Source organism: Chaetodon auriga, chromosome 2 (assembly GCF_051107435.1).
Source record: "Chaetodon auriga isolate fChaAug3 chromosome 2, fChaAug3.hap1, whole genome shotgun sequence".
Taxonomy (NCBI): domain Eukaryota; kingdom Metazoa; phylum Chordata; class Actinopteri; order Chaetodontiformes; family Chaetodontidae; genus Chaetodon; species Chaetodon auriga.
The window spans coordinates 20,148,946-20,169,529 of NC_135075.1; the positions used below are offsets into that span (position 1 = coordinate 20,148,946).

At 42.4% G+C, this 20,584-nt stretch overlaps 2 protein-coding genes across 2 annotated transcripts in view; both read right to left on the reverse strand.

The window, feature by feature from the left end:
• The window catches only part of iars1 (isoleucyl-tRNA synthetase 1), a 55,589-nt gene that overhangs the window by 20,004 nt on the left and 15,001 nt on the right, over positions 1–20,584 (reverse strand). The window contains exons 12-21 of the mRNA XM_076739800.1: positions 16,353–16,444; positions 15,141–15,239; positions 11,421–11,547; positions 8,296–8,369; positions 5,483–5,677; positions 5,083–5,169; positions 3,896–3,979; positions 1,938–2,082; positions 679–799; positions 449–540 (exon numbers count right to left, since the gene is read on the reverse strand). Coding sequence (XP_076595915.1) covers positions 449–540; positions 679–799; positions 1,938–2,082; positions 3,896–3,979; positions 5,083–5,169; positions 5,483–5,677; positions 8,296–8,369; positions 11,421–11,547; positions 15,141–15,239; positions 16,353–16,444 — 1,116 coding nt within the window. The remainder of the gene's footprint in view (positions 1–448; positions 541–678; positions 800–1,937; positions 2,083–3,895; positions 3,980–5,082; positions 5,170–5,482; positions 5,678–8,295; positions 8,370–11,420; positions 11,548–15,140; positions 15,240–16,352; positions 16,445–20,584) is intronic.
• On the reverse strand, positions 19,408–20,544 carry LOC143326802 (vimentin). The gene has a single exon (XM_076740736.1). The coding sequence runs from the start codon at positions 20,542–20,544 to the stop codon at positions 19,408–19,410; it is 1,137 nt and encodes a 378-aa protein (XP_076596851.1).

Sequence of the window (20,584 nt, forward strand, 5' to 3'; positions counted from 1 at the left end):
CCCTTGGAACAGCGAAAAGATAAATGTTCTCTAGCAGACATCATCCCCAATCACGATAACCTAATGCTGACCAGGAGAGCCACAAACTGATCGCTGTAAAGTGCCCACAGACGGAGGCCACGATGAAGAGACTTAACAGTAGCTTAAATCACTGTTTCCATTTAGCGAATGAATAATTCATGTTCTTAACAGCACCACAACAAAAAAGAAAGATGCAGGACACAAAGCGTAAAGAGCATCATCATCTGTTTTTATTCACTTATGCACTGTATATAATTATACTTTGACTCATCAGATCATAGTACTACTAGTGACTGTCACTCCTGGGACTCCATACCTTTTAGTCATTGGCTTTCAGCTGCTATCAAACGCCTGCACCTTGCCTCTTCCTTACATAAAAACAACATTAACTCCATAAACAAGCACCGATTCATAGGTATTTTCTCACCTTCAGGCGGCGTCTATTGGTCCTGACATACCAGTTGGTGAGCATGTCCACAAACTTGACCAGGCGAGGCACGACGGTGTACAGGCGGTAAGCTGCAACGAGAAACTGCTGTCAGTTTGCATACGCTGAAAATAGAAATGACATGTTGCCAGATGGGATGGATTTTAAGTTATGAAGTGGTTTTCATCTTAGCCCCTGCTGAGAACAGTGCGGGTTTGGGTCTGTCTCACCATCCATCTCAGCCTTGAAGAACTGGATGAGGGACTGTGTGAAGGACTGAATCCATTTGTCCATGATGTTGTCACTCCGCTTCGCAGTGTTTTCATTGTACAGGAACTGAATGTCATCCTCCTGATGCATAAGCACACAAACACAGACACACAAGTGAGCACAGCATTAACACAAATTAGCTTTTTTCACTCTGTGATTGGACACAAAATATCATTGATGTGAAGCAGCTGAAATCAGGCCTGAAATCGGACCCACGTGTCATAACATAAGAAATACAATAAGAATACTGTAGAGGTAAAAGCAGCCGTTTGAACATGCACGTGAAGTAACGCTGATGGGAGCCACCTGCAGGCAAGGAAAACAAGCTCTGCAGCAATTTTGCCACCTACAGGCAAACAGAGTTACAACTGCAGTTCTTTCTATTTTTATAGTTGCTGTGGGTGTCAGTGTGAGTAATGTTTCAAATATTGTAAACTATACACTTCTTTGTGTTATTTAACTCTTACATATCTGTTGTTCACTGGAAAAAAAGTTATTGATGCAGTTATTAAATAGGTGACTGCTTCTCCAGATGATTATCACTGAGGCTGCCTGAAATAGCTTGATGTTAAGAGAGGTCATCAACATTTATGGAAAATAAATAAGTCAACGGGAATGGAAAATAAATGGTGAACTCATTCATGATATCTTCTACGGCATGCAAGACAGTTCTCCAGCTGGACTCAAACTGGATATGCTGCAGTTTCATGATCTCTGCCTGAAACCTCTGAGCCACAAGAGCATCCCACCATTTGGCATTTTACAGTTACAAGTTCATTTTGAACTACAGCTGCAGCACTGACTGCCTGCAGGTGGTGGAAGGAGCTCAAACTGCAGCAGATGTTACCCTCTTTGTCTGTAGGTGACAACATTGATGTGTTTACATTTTCAGATTGAAAGTGCTGTTATTACTTTGCCACAGGCTGGCAGGTGTAAAAGTGGCCATAAAGAGTAACTGAAGAGCTACTCTTTGTGGAGAATCAGTCTGCTAAACATTCTGACATTCTCTCGCAGGATAGTTTCTAACATGCCCACTTGGACCAGCCATCAGTTAACCAATTCCTTTTTTGTCCCAATGATCACCCAATAATCACTGTTTAGTAATAGCAACTGCTGTAATATCAAGCGGTGCTGTGTCATTTTAGGCCAGGAATAGCTGAAGGAACACTGCAGGAGTTGTGGAGGTAATGACCTTTCATTCTGTTCATTACACATGTACCTTCTGTAACCTTTGTACATTCTGCACCAGGAAGCGATAGGCATTATACCACGGCAGGAAGACATCCTTCAACACGTCTCGCACTCCCTCCTCTTTGAAACGCAGGTTCTCTGCTCTCACTACGGGAGAGTTGATGAGGTACAGTCTACAAAGAGAGACGGCGAAGCAGTTGGTGAGTGCGGCAGGATTAACTATGAGTGAGCGAGAGCACACGGTGTGCACACGGGTGACAACTTAAATGGAATAGGATGTGTATGAGTGGGGCTGTTTGCTGTATGTGCAAGTGGATCGACACGAATGAAGTCTGTGTGTTTGTGATGAAGACAGAGAGACAAAGTGATAGTCAGAACAAACTGAGCCACAATGCACCAGTTACACATTCACCACAGTTACTTTGACTGCACGAAACAGGAAGGGACAAGACACCGTAAGAAGAGTGTTATGGGAAAACAAAGTTTGCACCTAGACAGCTAGTTTAAACTTAAGTACAACAAAATGAGTCACTCTGGAAGAGATGGCAACATAAAACCTAAAGTGAAAGGAAATATCTCAAAAGCCATGGTCCCAGACATCATTAGATGTGTTAATATTTGCTGTTTCCTTACTAATTATAAACTAAGAGTGACAGGTTTGTGTATCTACATGCAGCATATGCTGGATAACCATTTGGAATGACATCTTAACAGTCTGTGCATGTTTCCAGTGGCACGATTAAGTCACGCCTGATATACGGAAAGCAGTGGCCTCGTCTAATAAATGATAACTTTTTGCAATGTAACCAATAACAATTCAGTTCATCGTGATTCCTCTAACAATGATAGAGAAGTCCCAAGCCACTTTGCAAGATTAGTATCTGGGTCATATTTCAGCATCTGCAGGACACTTATCGGACACCATTAAAGCAGAGCTGTGAGGCAGGCTGCATTTTCTTAATGCAAAACCATTGAGCTGTCAAACATATCTGGACTGGATTAGCATAACCAATTAGGCTAAATGTCCACCTTGAATATGCTCTGCACATATTTCTAGGCTAAAACCTAATTTTACCAACAGCATCTCTGTACAAATTAATCTCTTCATTAAAGCCACATGAACACACTGTTGACAGGACAATGACAGAAAATCTGAATTATCCACATCAATATAATAGTCTGTGGCAGGCATCAGCACACAGCATAGACTGGTTAGAAAAGGTTTTGATGATGATTGTGGAAGCAAGCTGACATGATGCAACTTCATGCAATAGGCCATGAGTGACTTTAATAGCAGCAACTCTAAAACATAAAATGCAAAATAGACAAAACTACCAGTTGGTCAAATAACTTTCTGGCATCTTAAAATGAGCCAACATGAAGACAGACGGTTGTCACTTCTGTTCACTCCAGTTTGACTGAAAACACTTGAACAAAAATCCTCACAGTGTTTACTTCAGTCTCTCCCTGGTTCAGTTTATATATAACGTAATGTCTCACGCACGGTAGTGGCGTCAAATGCTTATATACTTCACTCTCCCATAACAGCTATACGTTAAAGTTTGAAGGCACAAGAGAGGCGTATTCTGATGTAAATTGATGCCTTAAAAAGAAACAGACCACGGCCTCTCTCTTCATCTCAGCAACTCGCTCTTCATCAGTCTATATCCGAGCATATGGCGCAACTGCATAGTGCTTTATTCATTAGGCCATATGGCCATGGCACTCTCACTGCTCTGGGCAAAGGAGCGAATGTATGAGGGGAAACGACGTGTGTATGCATGTGTATGTATAGTATGCGTGACTGTGTGTATACTGTATGAAAGACACAGAACCTGCCTAGTTAAGCGTGTGTAGTGATTCAAACCTTTTAATACCAAGCCACTAATAACATAAGGTAGGTTAACACACACAATCCTGCCACCGGCACACAGGCATTCATGCTGCAGAAACACACACTCGTTCACATTCAAGCACAGATCTGACCTGAGGGCATCAGCTCCATAGTTCTGCACTATCAGTCCTGGATCTGGGTAGTTCTTCTTGCGCTTGCTCATCTTCTGTCCATCGCTGCAGGAACGAGACAGGCAAAGGCATTAATGCACACACACACACACACACGCACGCATGCACAAAAGTGCATGTTCGAATCCATGCACTTGGTATTCAAATTAGTCCTTCCAGGTCAGCAGGCCTGTGAGCACAGTGCTGCATTTAGACCCCAGGGCTGAGGACAAGCAGACCTATTGTAGAGCAGCTCTAAGGGCTAGATGTTACAGCAGCACACATAACCACACTGATCATGAGGAACAGCAGAAAAACTAGGAGATGAATGAGCAGGTGAAGATGAGAGGAGGAACAGCATATAAAATTGAAGTAAAGGGGAGTGCAAGCAGTTGATTTGTGGAAGCAGACAAGAAAAAAAAGATGTCTGCAGAAAATAGCTTAAAAATGCATCTGAAATTGACTGAAAGGATAAGGTTGGCAATATCCTGTATTTTTCTTACTGTCAACAAATCCCATTAAAGACGGAAACCAAAAATAGATCCTGCTTTTGACAGCCTGATATACAGTAGCTTATTCCAATATGTCTCCACTGTTGGCCACTAACTATTAAAAACACAGAATGAGGTGGGTGACATGCAGCAAATGGCCTGGGCTGGAATCAAACCCCCGCCGCTGTGGTAAGGACTCAGCCTTAATACATGGTACATGGTCAACCAGGTGAGCTGCCAGGCTGCACTGGCACTGCCGTTCACTTCCAATTCCAAATACATCATCCTGCAGCCGTACATACAACCCTGATTCCAGATTCCAAACTGAATCTACCGACAACAGTTTTACGAAGTGTTCCTGAGCCCATGCAGTAATATCATTTATACGATCGTGTGGTGAACCTCGCTCCATCCTTGCTTGTGAACGACTGAGCCTTTCCAGGATGCCCCTTTCATACCCAATCATGATACTATCACCTGTTACCAGTGAAATGTTTACCTGTTGAATGTTCCAAACAGGTGTTTTTGGAGCATTCCACAACTTTAGTTGCCCATGTCCTAACTTCTTTAAAACGTGTTGCTGCATCAAAATTCAGAATAAGCATATATAGACTAACACCAGCATTTATCTTTAATGACAATGGATTTTATTGGCAAATTAAAGAAACTTGGTCTCACCTTGCAAGTACCAATCCGTTGACAATGACATTCTTGAAGGGCGGTTTGCCAAACAGCGCTGTGGAGAGCACCAACAGGGTGTAGAACCTACAGCAGGACACAAAAACATCGTACACAGGGTCATGGTAAGACGTAGGACTGAAACTTTCAATTCATTCCTGCTCTGCTGTCGGGTTACGAAAAACAAATTTACTAATTTAATCTCATCTTTTTGTATTCAGCCACTTGACATTATTACTACTTATCCCATCAATTCTAAACTATTAACTATCAAGTCTTTTAGGAACACGCCGGTCTGTCTGATCCATCCCTTCATGCTCGGCTCTCTTCAGTTCCCTAAATGAACACAGCAGGGAAGCTTTCATTCCTCATCTCATCTATCCGTTCATTCACAGCTTACCATCCCCTCGTCTGGTCAATGCCTTCAGCGATGAAGTCTGCTGGGAAAGTGTCCTCAAACTCCTTCTTGTTTTCAAAGGGGTAATGGACCTGGGCGTAAGGCATGCTGCCGCTCTCAAACCAGCAGTCAAACACCTCTGTGACCCTCCGCAGGACGCCCTTACCGCACCGTGACGGGATGGTCAGACCGTCAATGCTGGGCAGAGAAAGAGTGGACAGAAGAGAGAGAGAGGAAGCAGGTACAATTGTTAAGACAAATGGTGGCAATAACAATTTGGCCAGTTCTGCTTTACTTAGGGTTATTATTGCCAGGAGGAACTTTTTAAACATTTGTATACTGGGTGGATCCATGGGTCTATAAGGTTTTTGGCTGCACTTCAAAACAGCCATTTTATCATCTTTCACTGCTGGGAGGGAGGTTTAAGAAAAGAACTGTGCTCATGTTGTGCTGACACCCACTACAATAAGGTCGGCTTTATGCTTCAAGGATATGGATTAATTTACTCCATATAGCATCTCACTCAGATTCAGGCCATGAACTAAATCACTGTTTCTTCAGTGGAGTTGCTTAAACTGAGAAAAACAGATGAGTTATGTAGTAGTTACAAAATGTGAGGTACCAGGTTAAATTAATGTGTATGGAAAGTTTCCTTAGTCATATTCTGGGTAAACAAACAAACAATAAAATGTCACCATTATATACCCACAGAAGAAAGATTGAGCACTTTTAATTTCTTTCTCGTAAATATCTCTATAATCATTAGAACTCAGGCCAAAAAAGTGCAATTACACCTTTAGTAACCTGCTGCAGGCCACTCCTGGCCCTGCTGAGGAAAGGGAGAGTGGTGAGCAGTTGTTCTGTTGAGTGCATTTTGAAGACTGTAATATATTGTTGCAGTTTGTTATGTATTAGACTTTGTTAAAATGTGCTTTCCTAGAACGCAAGCAGAGCCATTATCTCCAGCCACTTCTCACCTTCTACTGTGAACTGATAACAGGCTGGGCCTTTAATTGTTAGAGACCCATACATCTTTGTATTTAGTAAAGAAAAGTCATTCCTTTGCCCAGTTTTGTTCAGCTGTGGTCACACACACACACACACAGCAAATTTCTCCAGATACTGTGTAAAACAAACTTCAGTGAAATCTCTGAGATCATCAGATCTGCTCTCAGGCGCAAAGTAAATCTGCATTAATCTTTCATGTTAAGTTAAACTTTAGTGAATTTTAACACATGATTTTGTGCTGGTGACCAATTGCAAGCTGTCATGACAGTGTTGATTTATGAGGGAGCGGAGAGGCAGAGTTCAAAATAAAGGAAGCTTTCATAGCCTCTTGACCTAATCTTATAAAACTGCTGTGCCAGACTATAAATTGATCCACAAAAGTGGCGTGCTCAATGGTGCACACACATCTCTCGAATGAACTGCGTAAATTTATTGTCCACTTAGCAACCAAGCTAGCCAGCAGCAAGACAGCTATGACTGACTAGCGCTCACATGTCGAGGGCGTTATGGGCAAAATTTTTCTATTGCTGTTTACTGTATTTAATTTCATATCACAAAAGCAAAAGTATATATCACAATACAGTAAATGTCCTGTAAATTAAGAAATGCTTTAAAATAACCACATCGCGTCGGATTTTCTAAATCCAAACTGTGTCGACACAACAAAAGCTGCACCCCTGTCAGTAACAAGTTCTCATCCCTCATCTTGGGTTGGCTGTGATGCCTCCTGCTCTATTTACAGTCTCACTCTCCTCCAACATGTTTTCTTGTCACTCTCTTCTTCAGCGGTTGGCAAACCAGCTTAGAGGTGCACTTCTGCCAAAAACAATCGCTCTCAAGTCATGTCATGTGAGAACATGTGGGATGTAGTCCTGCTGCCCAATCATGTTACCTCTTGAGGCAGCTGGAGAATCGTGAGAATCAAGACGTGCTACATCGGCTGTCAGGAGCATGTAGCAGAGACACCAAGGAGTAGCTCCCATGGTGGAAATGGTATTGTCATCCCTAGTTGGCTAGCATATAAGATGTTAGTTTGACAGCCACGGTAGCTCGACCACCAGCCCTGCAAGCAGTCGTGCAGTCTATACAGCAAAAAGCCTCAAGCACCACCTGTTCGGTGCAAGTCTCCAAAAGGTATGGACATGCCATACTTAATCTCTAGAGTGAACTTTTAAGGTATATTTTTGACACTGATATTTAGACATAATTAAGCATTAATTTAGTTGAAGGAATCTAAATTCTCAGGCTCCCCGACCAGCAGCTTTTATGGAGAATGGACTGCTAGTTAACGGTACAAACCAAGTAATGCTTATGCAGATAATTTTATGACAAAATGCTTTCAAAGCAAATTATGTTTCTGTTGTATGTCATCTTAATTATTCCACATCAAAGAATTACGGGACTTGTGTCAAACTTAATCTTGAAAATGAGTTTAGCGATCTTCATTACTTTTCCAAGTCTTCCGGACCTGCTCAGAAGCCTGTTTCTGTGCAACCCAAACACGGATGCAGGAAGAAGGCGACCTCTTCCTCCCCTCTCAATTAAATATGGCCAACCCCATGGAGGTGATTAAAGGTAATTAACGGATGAAGAGCGGAAGAGTATAAAGTGATCTGTGTTCCACAACACCGGTCTGGTTCAGGCAGACAGGTCACATTAGCCAGGCAGAGGGCAGATTTAACAGGGACACATTCATACACTGACATCACACACATAGACAAACACACACACAACCTGTGACTCTGAGGATGTTACACTCTCATGTTCAGGTAGATGCTGATAATCTCAGTGTTTGATCAGTGACTCACCTCTCCCGATGCAGATCAGTTACTTTGACTCCGGTTAGTTCCTCCAGTTCAGCGATAGACCCGACACACACCACCTGACGAACACACGCACACACACTCCATCATTTTTGGGGACATTACACAGGCTTACAGTTATTCCCTGGAGACTTAGTAGTCTTCACCCCTCCTTGAACTTTTCCACATTTTGCAGTGTTACAAGCTGGAATTCAAATTGATTTCATCTGGCTCTTTACCATTTGATTAACACAACATGCTTCGTGCTTTGAAATACTTATTGTTGTGGCACAAACAATAATTAAGACAAACAAGCGGACAATCTGTTGGATACACAAGTATTCAACCCCCTCACTTAATACTTAGTAGAACCACCTTTCGCTGCAGTCACAGTGGAAAGTCATTTGTGGTATGTTACCAGCATCTACAGACTGCAATTTTTGCTCATTCTTCTCAGCAGAATAGCTCAGGATCAGTCGGATTGGAAGGATACCATCTGTGAAGTCTCACCACAGATTCTCAACTGGATTGAAGTCTGGGCTTTCAAAGACATCAACATTCTTTGCCTTTAACTATTCCACTGTAGCTCTGGCTGTCTGCATCATCGTCCTGCTCAAGTCTCATGCAGACTGGAACAGGCTTTCTTCAAGAACTGCCCTGTATTTGGCTGCATCCATCTTGCCCTCAGACCAGTTTCCCAGTACCTGCTGATGAGCAGCATCCACACAGCACGATGCTTCCACTCCTGTGTTTCACTGTGGGGATGGTGTGCTCAGAGTGATGTGCAGTGTTGGGTTTCTACCACACACAGCATTCTGCACCAGAGCCATAATGCAGAGTTTTGGTCTCATCTGACCAGAGTAACTCCTTCCACATGTTTGTTGTGTCTCAACATGGCTTGCGGTGAACTCCAAACAGGGTTTCTAATGGCTTTCTTTCAGCAATGGCTTTCTTTCTCACCACTCTTCCATAAAGGCCAGATTTATTGTGTACAGCCTTCTCTTGGTAGATTAGGCCATATTCTTTCCATCCTCTAACGATGGATTTAATGGTGCCCCGTGAGATTTTCAAAGCTCTGGACATTTTTTGAAACCTAACCCTGCTTTGTACTTCACCACAACTTCATCCCTGACCTATTTGTTGAGATCTCTGGTCTTCATGATGCTGTTTGTTTGATTATGTTCTCTAACAAACTCTGAGGCCTTCACAGAACAGGTGTATTTACACTGAGATTAAATTGAATGCAAGTGGATTCTATTTAACTAATTATGTGACTTCTGAAGGCAACTGGTTTCACCTGATCTCAGTTAGGGGTTTCAAGAAAGGGGGTGAATACATATGCGCTTAATACTTTTCAGATTCTCATTTGTAAATAATCCTGAAAACCATGTAGTATTCTTATTTACTTTCTAGCAGAGTTTCCTATGCTAAGCTAGGCTAAGTGCCTGCTAGCTGTGGCTTTATATGCACTGGACACACAGGAGTGGCATTGGGCTTTTGAGCTAACTCTTGAGCATATTCCCAAACTATTAAACTATTCCTTTAAACCCACAGGAATTGAAGCCAGTTGTACATACCCTAATTTGAAGGCAGTTGTTTAAAGGACTATCAGTACCAAACCTCTTAATTCTGATGTATATTTCTGCCTGTTTTTCTGTCACACCACAACCCAACTTAAAAGTAGGCCTACATCAACACACTTCCTGAGTAACTTTACCTTAGAAAGTATGCTAAAGTGTGTTATCTGGTCTCCTTAGAGAGTTAACCTGTAGGCTCTGCTCTAGTTTTACCAAAGCACCAGGTAACATGGCCCAGATACAGCCTGAAACACCACCGTCAGTTACAAAAGAAGACACAGCAAAAGAAACGCATCCAGAAAAGACAGGGACAGAGAGAAGACGGAACAAAAAGAAAAGATAGTGAGAGAGAGAGACTCTGTACTGCCACACGCAGAGAAACACACACACACAGACAGACACACTCGTTTAGTTTTGGGTGTGTGATTTGCCGCTGAGGGGTGTGTGAGGGAGGCACCAGGGAGCGCGAGTGCTCTGGAAACAGTCACAACGCTATTTCCAGCAAGCAGGTCGCTGGCTGTCCCTCTTTCAGCCAGGGGACCAACACTTCATTTTTCAAACGCTCAAACAACCCAATTCTGACATCTCTATTCAGTTCATTCTGCTTCACGCAGTCAGCCCGCTTTGGCAACGAACATCCACAACCAGACGAACATTTACAGTTTGGCTGGCTTCTACTCCGTCTGCCTCTTTTTCCTCTTCCGCTTATTTCCCTCCTCCTCTTTTCATCTCTAATTTCTCCCTCCTTCTCGCGTCTTTCACTTCCTCTTTTTCTTCCCCAGCTAATTTATTCCGTACCCATCCTCCCTCTCCCCTTATTTTTCATGCCACCCCCCATTTGCTGTTTGTCTCGAGGACCTTTGAAGTTGCCTTAACCGGCATGAAGAGAAACCAAACACATTTTGGTTTTGTGTTTTATTTGCTGTTTACATTAATGAATCATTCATGTGTTGAGTTTACGGGGGCACTCGGTAATGTTGCCTGAGGGGCGCCGACTTTGACTGCAGTACGGACTCACGCTACACTCTCTGCTGTGACGCCATGGTCACATCACTCTGCCATGCCAGAGAGTCACACACACACACACACACACACACACACACACACACACACACACACACACACACACACACACACACACAAAAAGGGCCAGATATGCTAAATTACGTGAGTGTCAAAAAGAGGTCAGCAAGAAAAATTCTCCCCCTGCCAATTTATGAGAAGAGCTGGATTTCTGCACCCTCGCAGCGGGCCTATCTGCCTTTGGTGAGACACAAGACATTTTTTCCCCACACTCATTTATATGGTAAATAAAAGTGAGAGTTATGGAGAGTTCAACTTTTCAATTATGCCCTCTCATGCTTAGCCCAGATTGATTTGTGAGTGCTGCCAAGGCTGCAATCAGCTCCCTGAGAAAAGAGGAACTGACTTGGTATTTGGTCATGACACAGACAAATTGTGTGATCTCTGCAGAGTACAAAGACGCATTAGAAGCATTAAGTACTCTATTAAAGCATAACAAGTGCGTATTTGTGCGTTTGGTGTTTTCCTGACCTCCTCAAAGTCGTCGCTGACCCAGAGAGGGATCGGTGTGCCCCAGTAACGGTTCCTCGAAATCGCCCAGTCTCGTGCGTCTCTCAGCCAGTTCCCGAAACGCTTCTCACGCACAAACTCTGGAACCCTGCAGAGACGGACAGCATGATTTCAACCACAAGGACAATCAAGTCTGCATATAGGATGGAGGTCTATTTTTGCCTGAAATGACAACACACCAGGGAAACTGCTGTCATACTCATGTTTAAACCTCATTTAACTGCTATTTTTATTCAAAACCACCAATTCTCCTCGAAACCAGTAACCAGGGAAGGGAAGAAGAAGGAGAAGAAGAGAAATATTGTAGCACATTTCAGTATTTCCCAGCAGTATATAACAATTATAAAAATAATGAGTTAAACTAATTAAGTTAACACAACCTGGAGCTGGAAAAGCGGACCAAAATAGATTAAATAAAGATATATATTGATATATAAAACTGATTTACTCAATAAAGCTTTTCTAAAAATCGACACTTGCTCATTATGATTTGACAAGCTTCCTAGCCTCTGTAGCCAGCAATAGCAGCCTCCTGCACATCAAAAAAAAAAAAAAACTGTTGAAATAATCCCATTTTTAGTTGAAAATGCATAATATTTTCCAACAGCCTGCAAGTAGATAAAAGATATTTTTAATACCTTTTAAGGAAACTGAATTCAATGTTTTTCATGACTTTTCAAGACCTGCAGACACCCTTTCAGTTTAATGTGCTACACATTTCATGAAAACAATCATCCTCATGTCCATTACTACTCTTTCATAGAGCAAGCTTTTTTTCCTCTACTTGCTCATATTAGCCCTAAAAATAAACTCCACTGCTCTCTTTATGAGGCTCAACTGCAAAGGTTAACACTCCCTTCAAGGCATCTTCCTCCTTTGTACCCCTTTTCTGCTCTCTCCTTTCCCTAGTTTGCCTTGACCGATTTCTAGCTTTAATCCACTATCTCACAATCTCTTCCTCTTTCTCTCATTTTTCCTGTCCCCGCTCTCTTGCTGTGCCGGGCCGTGTTTCTCAGGAGAATAGTGCGGGGGGTGGGGGGGTATAAATCGTCGTCAGGATCCACGCGCTAAGCAACGAGTTCATCAATTCCCATTTGTAGGAGGCATTTCTATTTAGGCCCCTAATATATCAATTTAATGATTTTTTTTCCTTTTTTTTTGCTGCTGCTGCTGCTCACCAACCCCACTTCAACACTCCTCCACCCGTTGCCGCCCCCCCCTTTGCTTCATGCTAAATGTAGAATTTAAAGTGTGCTGTCTTGTGCTCAAGACACTAAGAAGAGCCATTTAATATGTGCAGGCTTCTATTATAAGTCAGAGACGCTGGGGATGGATATGAGACAGAGGGACGGAGGTTGTGGTTGCGTGGGGACCAGCTGAGTGTGGAAAAAAGGTAAGGAAGGTGAAAATACCAGGAAAAACAGAGGGGAAAAAATCAGACACTGTGCTGAAAGACAAAATGTAGCTAATCAGGCAATTGGCCATCGGCTAAACCCCTTTTCCTGAACAGTGATTATCCAATCATGACTTAGCATCTGTAACGGCAGGTCTGCCAGGCTTTGGATTTATCCATATGATGAAGCAGTGCAGATGCTCCTGAATGCTGCTATATCAGAGTGTAGGCTAACATTAGCGGCTCTGACGTTTCCACTTCAGCAACCCCAGCCAAACTCATTAGTTAGTCCTCATAAGAGCCTTTTCTGATGTAAAGTTAAAATAGAAATTGTATTTTTGTCTTCCATCTAACCCTGTTCGTTCTTTCGCTAACATACTGGGAACGGCAAGACAGAGATTACATTTATGGTTTTTCATTCATTTTTTAAACCTTATGTTTCATTTTAAATTTTAACACTCAGACTAACTAGTTCTGCACTGCCATACAAGCACTACGCTCTTTATTTCCACATCTTCTCCATGGATCATCAGCTGGGGAGGATGCCTGGGATATGCAGCTTTAGCCTCAGTCCTTTATCACATCATCATGCATGTACCCATCAAATGCATTTAGAAATCCTTTACAGGGTTCTTGTTTTAAAGTAACCTGAAGCATTAAAAAGACAGCTGGAAATGTTATTTTCAACTGACTAAGTGAGCGAATGTTAGCTAGCTAAAGATGATGAAAGCAGCTACCAACAGATGCCAACCCGAGTCATTTTCGGACCAGTCCATCAACACCACATTCTCTTATTCTCAGTGACCGAGCTTCCTGCACCTCGAGCCTCAAAAGAGACCAGCTTCCCCTGCAAGCACTCACTAATTCTGTCCTTAATTTATACAGACAGACAGACATCGGGAGAAATCAGTCTGAACTTTCTCAACAGACACTTAGCCTACCCACTGCACCATGTGAGTAACGACAGATAAAATGAACAAATCACTTTGAGAATATGGTAACTAGCACTTTGCTTTCTGAAGGATTCTTTTAAGTCTCTCATCAGCTAACATGAACTTCATATAGAGGTACTAAACTCTGCAAGGATTTCACTTTCTAAGATGCTGATGAGCTGGCAACCCTCACTGGCAGACAGACAATCGTCCAGAGACTGGAACTCAAGTATGAAAGTGGAGTCTAATCAGAAAGGGGGGAAAAAAAAGCTTCTTTTCACAGAATCAAATAATTAGGGTCGGAGAATGAGCTTAATTAGAAAGCTGCAAAAGAGCATCACCCTCAGTGTGCAGCCACACAGACACAGGGAGGAAATATGTGTGTAGACATGTGAGTATAGCAGCTGAATGTATCATTAAAAATCATAATGCATTTACTGTGATTCTTTAGACACATACAGCACAATTAACATCATTATTTCATCATGTCTTTAAATGTTGTACATCTCTTTGCATTCACCTCTAGAGCTGAAACAATTAACCCATTAGCAGCTTGACATATTTTATAGTTTCCTATGATTAAATTTCACATATTTGGGTATTTTTTGACATTTCATAGAGCAAGTGATTGGTTCATGATAAATAAGAATGATCAGATTAATTGATCATAAAAATAATGGTTAGTTGGAGCCCTTTTCTACTTAAAGTAATACAAAACACAGCATCACACATTCTAAATAGCTAACATACATATGGACATGGTTGCCCTCTATTAAATGCAACAGTAGCAGTCCTCTAAAAAGGAATGTAGTCTTTAATGTAGTGTGTGCGTCTGTGCCTCGCTCTGTGTACATGTGTGTCTGTGCGTCTTCACCTTCCTAGCAGCTAGTCATTCGTCTCAGTTTGACAGTCCCATTACCAGAGGCAGCTACTGTGGCTCAGAAAAGAGCACTGGGAGCACCAGGGGTAATACCACTTAGCAAAGCCATCATGCTGACACTTACTCTTTCACCATTAGAATTAGCATCATGCTAATGTTTTCTGCAAAACATCAGTGCTGTGCGTGTCATAAAACACTTTGGTCAGGATTTTAACTCCATTTAATGATAAAGAAAATTCATGCAACAACTGCACATTAACAGTTACTACTGCCCAATGATACGTACAGTAGTTGTCCTGCAGGGACAGGCCCACAACTGCGACAAATAACTTGACATGGTCCTGCAAAACCGCGGCTGTAATTGTTCTGGGACTGTCTGGAAGGGTTTTAGACCACCTGTTTGGCATGATGCTCATAGCTGCCCAACTGTCACTTTTCAGCAAGCTAGTAATCACTTGTTTCAGAAGACAGCTTACCAGTAACATTTTCCATTGTTGTCCAGTAGTTTCTCCACCATGTGCTCCACTCGAACAAACCAGCTGGGGACGGCTTTGTAGATCAGGGGCGTGTCAGACCTGAAAGTACATAAACACATTATATAAAACATAATGTTACAATACACTAATTTAAAATAGCTTAAGAAAAAGATGTGTGTTGTTGTTTAGCCACACTAACAGCATGGCACTGCCGCTCGTTCTGTCAGTCCACCACTTTGGTTTACACTCAAATATCTCAACAACTATTGAACAGATTGCTATGAAATGTGGCAAAGACATCATTATCAGCACAATCATCAGGCCAGATTCTCACCAAATATCTGCAAAAATGATAAAATTCCCGCAACTGTTTAGTGTTAATTAGCAAATGTTAGTATGTTAACAAGCTAAAATAAATTAGTGAACACAGTATAAACATTACACCTGTGACATATCTTCATGTTAGCATCGTCATTCTGAGCATGTTAATATTAAGTTCAACGCTCCTCTGTGCCGAAGTACACAATTCTATAAACTCCCTTGCTACCTAAAGTTTTAAAAACACTTTTTTTTTAATCTCACCCACCAACCTGTGATATGAGTTTTCTTTTCAGGTTCAGTCTAAAGCAGATCGCCCTCCACCATGACTGAGTTCTACCTTACAGGTGGTTTACTGGTTAATAACACAACAATTTCATCTCTTCCAGCGCGTGTCTCCTCACGGCTTTTAGAGAGCACATCTCTGCATATTTACTCGGTTAATTAATCCTGCTCAGGTTAGCCTGCAGCTGCTCCACGTGAGAGTGATTTAGTCTGCTCAGAAAGCAAGTGTGTGTGTGTGTGTGTGTGTGTGTCAGTTATGTGATAATGTCGGACCTTGAGAGGTTATGCGTGTCACTGGCTTTGTGAACTGATTCCGTGCAGAGACCACAAAACCTCTATTGACTTCCTGCACTGATCCTCCTGAGAAAGGCATGAGCACACGATGTGCTGAACGTTGAACTGTACAACATGTCCTCTACCACCAAATAAAATACAATATTCTGTCTGTACAGGCCTAACGTCTGTGACCTCTAACCCCGATCTTCAGCAGTTGGGATTGTTCTTTAATTGTTGTTTCAAGGGTCCGTGTTGGATGACTCAAAGTGATGCTGTTAGTTAAAGTGAGCTGGAAGGAGCCACACAAACATGTCTAAATTCTGCACATCTCACCTCCAGCAGAAGGGGTAACTGTGTTTGAAGCTGCTGGCATTGACGAGGCGACCGTTCTCCTTCAGCCACTTGATGATATTCTTATCAGCATCCTATAAAAGAACACCAGAACATTAAAAAAGATTATTTACACAATGAAGCTTCCAAGAGCAACTTAATACCAGGCTGAAATGCTGCGTTTCACTGCCCTCTGTGGTTGGGGGTGGTCAGAACTGTGATGTCACAGTGCAGTGACGCACCCTGGAGTACACCTGTACATCACTGCTGCAAGGTGAGAAGCTAATCCACTGGGAGTCAGCAAAAAGCAAGATCTTCAGCTGACGTTAAGCTGCTTTTTAAATAAAAGTATAAGGCTTGTTACATAAGTCTATTTAAAAAAAGTCATGTAATTCTAGAGGATTTATTTATATAATAAAAACTGAATGAGGATGACACTAAAAACGCAGGTGAAAACCAGATTGTGAAAGAACATTTGCAACTCAAGCTTTTTTTAGTGGCTCATCTGCCACATAATCATGAGGCTCTTTTGCATCTCACCATATTTTCCTCATCACTTTAGAATGGAAATTTCATGCTGTCCTCACCACAAGTGGCTCCTGTTTACTGGTACCTGCAGTGAAGGGATTCTTCACACAGCAAATCACTACATCTTTGTTTTTTATGGTGTATTTTTTCATCTAGGTCCATTGCTCATGATATCTTTAGCTTAATATTAATATCTTAATCACCCAGTATTTAACACCATAGTGGAGAAAAATAATTTCTGGATGACACAACACTATTTCATGCATCTCAGAAATGAAAAGAATTTAACAGAGCTTAATCAAGAACATTATACAATATTTGTCTTAAATAGCAAACTTTTGACATACAACATATTATTTTGTTAAGCTCTTCCAATCACGACAATATTGTGTTTTTATAATGTGCAGTAGCTCAAATGTAGCTGAACTTATTATTATAGTATTAGTTAGACTATATTACATTTGTATTTTATCGTGTTACTGTATGTAGGCAGTATATTACATCATATCCTGCACAAACCGGTTGGTTTCCCCTGTACATGTTCTACCAGGCAATTGGCCATTTTCTTTTTCTTTTACTTCGTTTCTTGTATAGCATGGTTACACTGTGCATCACTTGCAATGTTTTTACCCAGCCTTTCCTTTATCACTTGGTGTATATATAAATATATGAATTTTCTCCTTCAAATTGAAAAGCTCTGGATCCTTGAACACACCTTGGCTTTATTTTTCCATTTAAGCAAAAAAGAAAGGAAAAAAAAAAAAAAACAGGGCAAATTTACAGCCAAGGTCGTGGTCTGCTCGTACAGCTATGATAAATATCACCATCCAGGTAGGGAGAAATTGTCTGTTTTGTCATTCAGCTCCCTGTTTATGGCAAACAATCTAATATGCAATCAGCCCTGTGCCTTATCGCACACTATTTCACCTCCCTCTAACCAAGTGCAATACACAGGAAGCCCATAAATATGACTTTTCAGCGAGGTGTTTGGCAGACTGCTGGTCGTGACCTCTTTGTAGAGAGAGGGGTTTTAAACTTTCTCAGCCAGGAGTAAATTTTGTTATGCCTTGACCCAGCCTCATTAAAACATGAAAGTACACCTGTGATGTGGAGACTCATTGGAACTCTGCCTGCAACCCACTGAGTATATGAATAAATCCATTTCACCACCTGGCCCATGGAGTATAAACAAGGGTTACTAGATTACTAACACATATTTGTGAGTCCTTTAGAATCTTTCTGCCACAAAGCAGAATTAATCAGCAGAGTTACTGGTTCCACAATAATTTGATCTACCCCAGCGACCAGACCCAGCCTGACTGCTGTGGAAAACAGCAACCTAAGCCTGCTGTTTTATTCCTTAGTGATACAATCAGAATTTCTATATAGGATACAGCAAAACTTGTAGGTTAAAATGAGGGTAGGAGAAGGTAAAGAGATGGACAGACATCAGACAAATAGTTATTATGGAAAGAGATAAAGTAGATCAGTAAGAAAAGACATTAACAAGTACAACAGGCAACTCACAGGAGAAAGGAAAAATGATCAATGCATTATTTTGTATGCACTCACTTCAGTCTTTATTAAGTAAAGGTTGGTCAACATTAGTGTAAATGATGAATAGAATGTCTAATAATAATCAGGGGGCATTGTAAGGACAGGTGAGAACACCGACGTTACTTGTTCTGCTTTGCTTCAGATGCGATGCGACACAACACAGCAGGACAAACGTGTTTTTTTTTGTGAAGGTGGGATCCTAAAGTTGGATCACGAGAAGCAGTGGCAGTGAAAAGTGAGCAGATGTAGCAAAGGGAGGTGACAGAAATGGTGAGAGAGGTTTAACAGCAGGGCTGATTTGGCAGGAAAAAGGAGGAAAGGAAAGGGGTTTGACGGAGAAGACCTGAGGGCTGCCATAAAACAAGAACTGGAGGTGACAGAGTGACAGAGCTGGTTAGGAAAAGGCAAGGGAAGTGGCAGGATGGTTGTTTGGAGAAAATTCTGTACAATTTGAAGTAAGAAGGACTGGGAAGAATTGGGGAGCAAGCAGATGTAAGGATAACGGGGTCAGGGTGTGGCAAGATAAGTAGGGCTGGGTATTGAACCTCAATGCTTCTTGGGGTGAAATGTTTCTGTGCACCAGGCAAACAAAAGTTTCAAGTACAGAAAGTTGACATCAAATGTTTTGTCAGATTTGTAATTTAATATTTTCAGCTTTCAGTTTCCTCCTGATTTGAATCAAAATTTTCGGAAAACATTCTGTCAAGACAAAGTTTTTGTGACAGAAAATGTCTAAGGTTTCATGAAAAGTCATTTTGGTATCCACACTGAAACTCAGGCATCAAATCGGCACTGATAGCGAAAACATTTCGATCAATACCCAGCTGCTGGAGTGAGGAGGGTAAAACAGGGGAAGAGTGGGTATGACAGGAGAGTCTTTTTAACTAGAATGAGCTCATCTCTCCACTCCATGATGCTCTGCTGGTCTTCTCTGTGGCTGCTTTGGACTCACGGCTCCTCTCATCCCAGATATTTAGACTTCTTTGGCAATTCCAAGCCTGTGCTCCTCCCCTTCTAGCAGCTTCCTGTAGGTGGCGATCTCCGCATCCAGCTTGAGCTTAATGTGCAGCAGTTCTTGGTAGTCTTGGAGATACTTGGTCATCTCCAGTTTGGTTTCGCAGAGCTGGGCCTCCAACTGAGCAATGACACCCTCGAGGTTCCCCACCTTATCCATGTGGGCCATCTCCATGTCCTCCAGCTGCTGCTCCAGGGCCATGTTGCGAGACCTCAGCCCGTCAATCTGGTTCTGCAGGTCCGTCACTTGGTTGTGGAAGGTCGTGATCTCGTCTTTCATGGTCTTCATTTGCTGCTCATGTTTGCCAGCGTGCTCCTTCAGGGTGTCAAACTTGGTCTTGTACCACTTCTCAGCTTCCTGGACATTGCGGGCAGCGACGGCTTCTATCTCTGTGCGCATGCTGCGCAGATAAGCAGCCAGGTCAGGCCGATCGCCATCCAGCTCTCCAGAGATCTTTGACTCCTCAATCTGCTTCATGAGGTCTGCCACCTCTTCATCATGCAGCTTCTTGAGGAACTCTATCTCGGCCACCAGTTGCTCTATACGCTTCTCCAGCTCTGCCTTCTGCAGTGTGGCACTGTCAACATCCTGGCGGAACTCCCTCAGGATGATCTCTGCCTCTTCTTTGAGGGCCAGCTCCTCCTCCAGTTTAAGTCTCCACACTTCAACCTCTTCTTCGATGTAGCCTCGTTCAATATCGGCTGCTCCCTTCTCATTAGTCAGCGTCTCAATCAGATCCCGCACCTCCTTAAACTTGATCTCATATTCTTCTCCGATGCCTGCGGGGCCTCCCTTGTAGCGACTCTGCAGTTCGGCCAGCTGAGCTTGGAGAGAAGCATTTCTCTGCTCTAGAGCTTGGACCTTCTCGATGTATCCTGCAAACTTGACGTTGAGTTCTTGCATCTCCTCCTTCTCGTTGGCATGGTGCTGGTGTATCTCTGTGCCCAACTCGACGGCAGTGCCGCGATAACCCGAGCGACCACGGATGTCATATGAAGATCCACGGCACCGGGAGGGCGACGGGCTCTGAACCCTTACTCTGCCGCTGGAGCCGCTAACCTGCAGGCTCTTCTGGGTGTAAGATGCGGCTCTCATGTTGTGTAAAAAACTGGATCTGTTTTGCAGTTATCAGAGG

Bases quoted from the DNA above. Each gene is read 5' to 3' on its own strand.
- LOC143326802 (XM_076740736.1), bottom strand. From the start codon at position 20,544: ATGAGAGCCGCATCTTACACCCAGAAGAGCCTGCAGGTTAGCGGCTCC.